This window comes from Chelonus insularis, unplaced genomic scaffold (assembly GCF_013357705.1).
Source record: "Chelonus insularis isolate UGA/USDA-ARS -01 unplaced genomic scaffold, ASM1335770v1 contig_17_pilon, whole genome shotgun sequence".
NCBI classification, from domain to species: Eukaryota; Metazoa; Arthropoda; class Insecta; order Hymenoptera; family Braconidae; genus Chelonus; species Chelonus insularis.
Genome location: NW_023276415.1, coordinates 2,511,935 through 2,521,466, shown reverse-complemented (window position 1 = coordinate 2,521,466; position 9,532 = coordinate 2,511,935). Strand labels below are relative to the sequence as shown.

Sequence of the window (9,532 nt, the reverse complement as noted above, 5' to 3'; positions counted from 1 at the left end):
ACACGGCCTAACATTTAGATATTACTCTTATCCGATCAATATTAAAATTTAATTTACTATAAAATCTATTCTCTGTAAAGTATTTACAATGAACTGTGGAATGAGATTTAAGTGATGTAGAATGAGAAATTAATTTTTCCTCAGCACAAAAATGTAATAAAACTGATGAAAAAAATTCCTGCTTCGTAATTCTGAAGGCACTTGATTTATAAAAAGGAAAACGAGAAAATTAAAATTTATTTACGTGCCTTGGAAGTTTAAGGCAAATTGCTTTGACTGGAACTCATTCTCATTTGACATCATTTAAATCTCTTCTATTAAAACTGACTTTTGGAAAAATATTTGTTGTAAAAAAATCAATTTGTTAGAATATTTGGAAGCCTCGATTAACACTGAATCACGTTAAATTTAAGCCAAATAAATTATAAATAAATTTTTGTTATTGTTGTACAGACTGAATGCAATAATTAATTAATCACCGCGCATAAATATTTTCTTTTGTTCTAGTCTGTACATCAACAAGTATTAAATGTCATGTCGATATTAAAGATTTTACGTTTCCATTAGCGCCTAATGGATTAATGTGAAATCGAAAAAAACATCCAACTTATCCAATGGTAATGCTTGCGTATTACAAGTATTTGGCTCTCGTTTAGCTTCAATTCCATCAATTACATATGGAACAAAGAAACACCAATGTTATCAATTTATAATACTGAAAAACTATGTCTATCTCACTTTTTCTCTGTCTCTATTTCTCTTTGTCTCTTGAGCGTTGCGATAAATTTCATTTAAACGTAAAAAAATGCAATACGTAATATCTAGTGTTCAACATTCTGCATGATTTACAAAAAAAAAAAAATTTCTGATTCAAATAATAAATGAAAAAAAAAATAAACACTTGTTATTGCAAAGCAAATTAAATCATCTTTATATTCATTTATTATATCCTCACCCAACTTAATAATATTTATAAACAAAAAAAAATATAGATTTAATATTCATTTAATTTACCAAGTGTTATGTAAGAATTGAATTTGGAGTTGTCTATTCTTTTTTTTAATTACAAAAGTGATTTATTTAATAATGAACTTTAATAAATGATCAATTTGAACTCATTATAAGGCAATATTGAGTCATTTAGTTTCACAAAGACTGTCAAAAGCACTCTTCTCTCTCAAAAGAACTGAAATATAAAAATGGACAGGTTTAATTATAAAAAATTAATCAAACAGTTAGAGAAAATAAACTAAGCTTTATTTATTACATATATTGTAGCAGGCAGTATGAATGAGTTGCATATCGATGATGTAGGATTTTATAACGCCATAGGATTGACATCATTATTAATAAATCAGATGCAAACCGATGTATAAATGAAGACCAGGAAGAGAAGATGCGATTAATCCTTGGTTCGCCCAAATGAATCGGGTCCGTAGCATTTTGTCTCCCTTCCGAAAAGTGAGTTATAGTGAAGGGGGACAAGGGATCCCCCGCCTTGCGTCACGTTATAAGCGCCATTAATTTGTAAAGATTCGTAATTGTCGTAGCATCGTTGGGTCGTAGTCTTAGTGCCTTTCGATATGCTGCAGCAGCTTGTCGATATTTCCCATTTAGATGTAAAATCGCCCCCAAATTAGTATGACTGCGCGCCTCGTGGGGTCTCAGACTAGTAGCATGTTTATACCAAATTTCAGCATCTTCATCTCGACCTGCTTGATGCAGTGCTGAAGCAGCAGCGACTGAGAGGTCATAATTTGATCTTGAAAGCTCCGCTGCTCGCAATTGCTCTCTTGCTGCTTCATCTAAACGTCCTTGTGATGACAAAAACATCCCTGAGGCATGAAAAATATTAAAGAATTCATATATTGAAGGAGAACATAATTTAAAATAGACAAAGCTCAGAAAATATTTTATTAAAAGTTTTATGAAAATTTTTAACAGAATTATTTACTTCCTTTTGAAAAGACTGACGTATTATTTTCTTATAATAAAGCTTTGGAATAAAATAGATGAAAAAAAGTTCATTTCATTTGAAATTTACGCATTAAATATTTGAGGAAACATTCCAGCAAGTAAATTATTATTTTTATAAAAGTGCTTCTGAGATAAAGAATTAAACTATTTTTTTTCACACAAACAAAGCGGCTTTTTGAATTTAAAATAGAAGAGTTCAACTAAATAAAAAATATCCAAATGGAATAATAATTGTTAGTTAAAAATAGAATGTAAAAAGTTGTTTTTAATGTGAAACTGTAAAGAAATACTTCTTCACAGTATAAAGATATCTTGGTCAACGGGATTAATAGAGAGTAAAAAGGACAATATTTTTACCATAGCGATGATGAACATTTGGGTCATCTGGGGCGAGTCTTGTGGCTTTAATAAACCACCTCTCAGCTTCAAGAACCCTGCTAGCCTAAGAATAATAAATGAACGAACATATTTTACATTTGAGTAAACCTCTCAGTTACATTTATTTTACAAATGAATTTGCTGACTTACATTTCGTGCTAACAATTCTCCATAAGTAATGTGAGCCGGTACATAATTAGGCTCTCTTACTAAACATGCTCTAAACCATCTTTCAGCTTCTGCATACTGCTGCATTTTTGATAAAGTTTCTCCTAATAGATTGTAGACAGTCTAGGAACAATGATTTAATGTAAAGTTATTACGAGAAAATATAAACGATGATTTAGCACTAAGTAAACTTACTTGTGGAGGATAATAATCAGGTAAAGCTTGCAAAGCTTCTCTATATGATGATAGAGCTTCATGAAGATGACCTTCGTCTGCATACAAAGCACCTAGTCGTAGGAGTGCTTGTATTCTTGCTGCTTCGTGGACTCTCTTGTCTTTTAGTCCTACTCCACTGACTGAAGCTGCGGTTCGTAAAATATCTGCGGCTTCGGCTTTCCTCCCGACAGAAATAAGAGTCACTCCAAGATTTACGTAAGCCTCTGGGAAAATAAATAAAAAAGTAAACAAAAAAATGTGATGATTTACTCAAGAACTTGGAGACCAATTAAAAGTTTCTTAAGAAAGTCATGAATACGTACGAATAAGTGATGGTCGGAAGTGTATTGCACGTTCGTAACTTAGAATTGCTTCATCATAATTTCTTCGTGCTTGCTGTAATATTCCCCTTTACAAAACGGTTATAAATTATTATTCCTCTTTTGTGAAGTGCAGAAAATTAACTCATCAGAGCTCGAAGTATGAATGAGAAACAAATTTAAAAATCAAGTTAAATTGTTTTTTTTTCGTAATAAAAGGTGTAATCACGCCATTTTTCTTACAATCATTCTCTCTTCATTCCTTACTTATTCCTTTTCTTCATTTTGACTTTTATGCAAAAAGATGAAAAATCAATTTAACTCAATTTACAAATTCATTTTTAAAAGGGTACTTGATTTTTGAATTTATATTTTTTCTTGTTAGACTTGTAAAAATCTAGAGATATCAAAAAGCAATGAAAAAGACATTTTAATAAAAATAAAATTATTAACCAGAATAATAAATTTTTATGAAGGTTGTTGTTTTCATCAATTAAGAAACCGCTACTTCTCAACAATAGTTTCTGAGCGAATAATTAAAAAAATTCCTCCCCTGACAGCCAAGTATTGTATTTAATGATAAATTATGGTTTTTGATGAAGGGATGAAAATATAACATCTGAGATGAAATAATTATGAGAGGAGATAAATAAAATTATATCCTTAAGCTCAGTCATTTTCATGTTGAAAAAATGTTCATATATTTTAATTATCAAGCTTTGTTTCTTTTAAACATGGAAATATGTCACATATCATAGAAGAATGTTATGAAAGGAATGTAGCACATTTTTTTTAATTTTTCGTCATAAGAATATTTTAATTAAATATGAATTATTACTGTAGGTGATATAAAGTCGCGGATAAACGAGTTTAATGTCTAGTTTCATTTTTAAAAGTAATTTATCTTTTTGTGTGTATATATATATATATATATGTATATACATATATGTATTTATATATATATATGATAGGATATACTAGTTGAATAAAAAATCTCATAATTGTAATAGGAATAAAATCAATTATATATTATAGCTATTTAAATTAATTAAAATTAATTAATTCGATTGGTGAAACTGATATCGAGATTCATTTTACTATAATATGAATAATTGAATTTATCAAAACTATTTTACAACAATATTTATTAAATCCTATTGATTAAGTGTATATTCATTCTTCAATTGAATCGAATTCGATACAAATCCAATCCGATCAATACTAATGAATTATCAGTGGCTTTTATGATTAAAGAACAAAAAAATTTTTTTCCAAAAGTTATGGACTTCAATTTTCTGAACGATGTTCATTAATTGGTTGGCTCACTCTATAATAGTTGTTATCAAGTTTAATTGTAAAATTGTGATGATAAGTTAGTAAAATATAGAGTTATAAACTCAATCATATTAAAATTGAAAAAATTATTTTGACTCTTCCGATGTTTTTATTCAATTAGTTAGTCTTTTTAACAGAATAAAAGTGATAAAACAAGAAAATGATGTATTCAAGTTTAAAGAGATATTTTTATTCAATTACTTTGCACGCTAGGGATCGAAAAATAAATTTTTTTTTTCAATAAAAACCTCAATGATGAGGGAATAAAAAATATGTTTGAAGTTTTTTTGGATAAAAAATCAGATTGATAAAAATTATTTTTTTTGTTTATTAAAAAATAATAAGTTATTTGATGAAATGAATCTTTTGAATATATTTCAAACGTTCAATCAATTAATTCAACAAATAAAAACGATTGAAAACGAAAATAAATATTATTGATGAATATTGGAACAAATATAAACTTATTAATGATGATTAAGTAAGATAAAAGATAGCTTTGTAATTCTTTAAGGTTGATTTATGACTTAATAGATGAAAAAATAACTTACAAATTATAGTGTACATCAGCCATATTGGGGCGATATCGTAGCGCTTGAATAAAAGCTTCCTCTGCTTCGGCAAATCGCCCCTGTGTGCTAAGAATACCTCCAAGATTACCGTACGCTGTAAAATAAAATATGAAGCTGACGAATAATATCATTCATTTTCCGACAACGTGAGTGTGCATATTTTATTGTGACCGAATAAAAAATAAAGTTAAAAATCAATAAGTGTTGAGATTTTGAGGGGAGATTTTGGTTGAATGACTGTGAGAAAATTTTCACTGACCTTTTGGTGGATTGACGTGAAGAGCTGATCGGTATAAGCTCTCTTCATCATACCAATCCATATTTCGTCGAAGAGTCTTAGCAGCCATGAATCCAAGCAACAAAGCAGTAACGACAAGAATCAATCTGCCACAAGTCTTGGAGCCGTGTCGAACGATGCGATAAGTTTCAGCCACACTGGCGCCAATAGACAGACAGGCGCCAACACTTGGTAGATACAAAATCCTTTCAGCAATGACGAAGCCAACGTAGAAGAATAAATTGCTTGCGGGTAAAAATGGAAGCGCCAAAAAGCCTAAAGATATGATGACAATGCTGACGGATTTAGTACGACCAAACCGGGTTGATGGATCAGTAGTTGAAGCAGCAGCAGCAGTTGGAGTAGGTGTAGAAACATGAATGGCGGGTTTCATTGAACAGCAACAATCATTGCTGTCACTGTTGTTATTATTGTTAGCAGCCCGACATCCTTCAGTGTGACAATTGCCAGACTTTCTGCCATCACAAACAGAACATTTGCTTGAGGCTCTTTGATACGACCCAGTCTTCTCCATCGTTCGGTTGCGTACATAGACCTCGGTTCTTGATTGTTGGATTACCCACAAGCCCGCACTCGCTAAACCTATATACAAACACACGGATTCTAAATTCCTTGGATCCGTCAGACTAATTATGCGTGGAATGGTGTCCATAGACCAGTCGAAGCTGAGAGTACTGGGGCATAGAAACATGCGGAAGCTTGCGGCTGGTAGGTAGAGGAATGTCAAGGCTCGTGTTAATCTCGACGGATTCCTTGCAGTTGGATTGTCTGCACTGGCAAATTCTGGAGGGTTGGCATTTCCGATCTTAACTCGACCAAGAATCACCAGTATCAGACCTCCCCAAAGTATTCCAACGCTTCGATTTCGAGGCCATCTGTCTCTTTCCTATACATATTTTAAGTATATATATATATATATTATTTGATAGTCATCGTTTTATATACATATTGAAAAATAAACTCGCCAAGGTCAGTCAATTGTACCAATCGATTTGTAAATATTATTCAATTCAAGAATTTTCTCTTTTTCCATCAAATTTTATCAGATCCTTAAGAATTACAGACCCGTCAGTTTTCTCAAAGTCAAAAGGATAAAGTATGGGAAAGAGAGAAAAGGTCCAACTGTATGCAATGGAAATGCTAGATCAAACTTGAGTTGATCAGAGAAAAAAATTTTCATTAGAATTTTTTACTTAAAAAAGTTTAAATGTGTTTTTTATCAAACTACCTTTTCCTCACTGTCTACATGATAATTCGAAAACTTATTCATTTTTTTTTTCATCACATTTCTTAGAATACTTATCTTTATCATCTATCGTTTTTATTCAACAAAAAATTATCTAAAAAATATGATTTCACTAAAATTACCTGAAACAAACTAGAAATTACGTTGTTTACAACCATTTTACTAAATTATATGTAGAAAATAAATAATACTACTAGCGTTACAATTATCTACCTCCCGGATATCAATTATAACAATTAACGGTATATGTAATTAAAACCGATTGGCTAAGTTCTCTATGTAGAAACGATTGAATTTTCCAAATAGATGGTAAAATAATACCTCTATTTATTTTTCGAAAATATTATTGAATTTTTGATTAAAAAAAAAAAAATAATAAATCTAAAAGTTTCAAAATATAACGGTAAAGTAAAAATTTGATATCTATGCACAAGGGAGACTGTGTACAAATTTTAGTGTTGCAAAATTTTCAAACAACCACAAGTATGTAAAGAATGATATAGAAAGATAATTCGAAAAGAACTAAAGAATTTATTGGAAATATTTGCCATTGACAATTTTTAATAAATTATATCTAACTTTTCTAACACTTTACGATAATATATTTTATTTTGTTTCAACTTTTTTATCAGGACACAGTACTTGTCTGTACTAAACCCTGGCGCTGCTCCAGACCCTAACAGAGGTTCAATCCCTAGATCCTACCCTCTCTTATCCTCTCTATGTTGCAAAATAATAATCATCATTTTAATTATTAATAAAAGAAACTTTTTTTCATAAACAATAGTTTAAACATTTTCTCTCACTCCCTAAATTCACTATTCATCAGGAACAAAAACTGTTTTAAATATTAAAAAATGGCACTAACATTGGGTTGGATATTCTCAGTAATTAGCAAAAAAAAAAAGTAATAAACAAAAATTTCGAATAAAGTAATAAAATTAGCCAAGCTGTTACTAATTGGCAACCTAATGAATTATGATATTTACCAGGAATTATTTCTTTGTAGAGTGAATATTTTAAATAGTAGATATTTGTTCATAAAACTAGTTAGTAAATGTCAGAAGGGCCGTGAATAATAATTATTCAATTATCATAAGATCTATAGCAGATAAAATCCATAAATTATTAACGATGTTTGTGGAAAGTCAAGTGGGCGTGGTTTGTTGGCTGACTTTAGCAAGTACGTATCTACTGCTGGAGTATATTCATTACTCCTCTTTGGGAATTGGTCAGCCCGCACGAAATATTTACCTTCTGTGTATTTGGCTCGCCGTGACAGAATTCCCAAAGCAAACAGAGTGCTAGAGAGGATATACCGGTTTCCTTGGCAAGGGCTGCAAGGAGAGACGAAGTGAGTGCGATGAGAAGCATCAACGGAGACCTTGTTTGATCGCAGTGAGCGACGTAGGTGAGAAAGCCCCCGAGAGTAAGGAAACAGGCCAACAAATCAGCTCGGCCCACTATTCCAGCCACTGCCTCGCTGTGGATAGGATGAACGGCAAATAGTAATCCTGTAATCGCATGCGATAGCCATCGTCCTGGAATTACCTGAAACGGAATTTAAAATGACCAATACATTACACACTAGCATTTATTTTATTACATTCTAATGGATTCTATTTAATTAAGAATTGCCAATACTAGTATTGCCTACTGCACAGCAGAGGAGAGAGTAAATATTGAGTGTTCTGTTAATTCTAAAACTTCAAAGGATCTCACTTTTCTAGCCACCCGAACCACCAAACCCGTACAGGCTGCGTGGAGCGCGATGTTGACAAGGTGATAGCCCTGTGGATTGAGACCACCGAGCAGATGATTAAGCCGAAATGTGGCCACACATAGTGGACGATAACTCCCGTGAGACTCGCTGTCACGTAAAGGCGTGCCCCAAAAATCGTTTTCCAATAAAGGGAACCATGGAGAATTCGGAAGGAGGTCCGGATTTGTCAGAATGGCTCTTCTATAATATTGGACATGAAAAAAAATCGTTATTTCATTCTGGTTACATATACCTTTCTGTACACTCTTAGTACTATCATAGAAATCATCTTGAAATACGAAAATGAAGAAAAAAATATCATAAGCTAAAATCAATTTTATGAAAGCCGAATTAAATTTTTAATATCACTGGAGACAAATTTTCAATTTTACATTATTTAACTGTAATATCAAATAAATGAAATAATGAACAATGTTTCACTAATTGAGTAAATGTAAATTATTTTTGTAATTCACAAAATTGAATACTTTGGAATGTAATATTTGAAATTAGGAATTCATTCATTTCATTCCATTCAAATGAGTTTTTAATGAATATTATTTTTACGATTAAAACTTAATATTTAAAAAATAGTCTTGGTTAATAATGTATAACACAATAATTTAATTTTTATTAAAAAAATAATTTTAGCATACCAACTGTAGAAGCAAATTTATAATATATTAATGAAATAATATAATATACATCTATATAATAGATAATAAAATAAGTGGGTATGTCACATCAATAAGTGAATTAGTAATTTGAAGCATGAATTGTTAATTTAATAATTTGATTTCACATGCTAAATGACGAGATAGCGAAGTTAAAGACTCAATTAATCAATGGTAAATGGGAGAATATTCGGTAGGATATGGATTGATAATTGAATTTCGTCGCAATTACTGACCTGTCATCGTAGACGAAACCTGCATGAAGCGTATTGTAGTAGAGGACAGTGGCGATAAGGACGCAGAATATAACGAGGATATCCATGTCACATCGCGAATTCAGTTTCATGCAAGTCGGCGTCACTCTCTCTTAACTTGTTGCACACGTCTCCCGAGCCTTCTTCTGTTCTCTCTTCTCTTCAGTCAGCAATGGCGTCGTCGAAGGACTTTTTAGGGTCAACGATTTTCTACCCTTGCTCTATATATCTCTTCACGATTATTCAATTCACAAACATTCAGAGATCATCAAAGTGTCAAAAAGCAATATGGATACTCGGTTCGATTTAACTCTTCATTTGATTCACTTGTT

At 31.3% G+C, this 9,532-nt stretch overlaps 1 protein-coding gene across 2 annotated transcripts; it reads right to left on the bottom strand.

The window, feature by feature from the left end:
* Positions 1 to 1,264: 1,264 nt before the first annotated feature.
* LOC118064328 (protein O-mannosyl-transferase TMTC2-like) lies at positions 1,265 to 9,532 on the bottom strand. 2 transcript variants are annotated; one of them, XM_035078829.1, is made up of 10 exons: positions 9,183 to 9,532; positions 8,233 to 8,473; positions 7,765 to 8,061; positions 5,226 to 6,150; positions 4,946 to 5,060; positions 3,063 to 3,148; positions 2,719 to 2,963; positions 2,506 to 2,646; positions 2,335 to 2,419; positions 1,265 to 1,835 (listed from the first exon to the last, which is right to left on the bottom strand). In XM_035078829.1, exons 1-10 carry the CDS (start codon positions 9,290 to 9,292, stop codon positions 1,504 to 1,506), a joined length of 2,577 nt encoding a protein of 858 aa, XP_034934720.1. In that variant the 5' UTR covers positions 9,293 to 9,532; the 3' UTR covers positions 1,265 to 1,503. The 2 variants fall into 2 exon arrangements, with proteins under 2 accessions (XP_034934720.1, XP_034934721.1); XM_035078830.1 differs by having other exon boundaries at positions 1,265 to 1,805.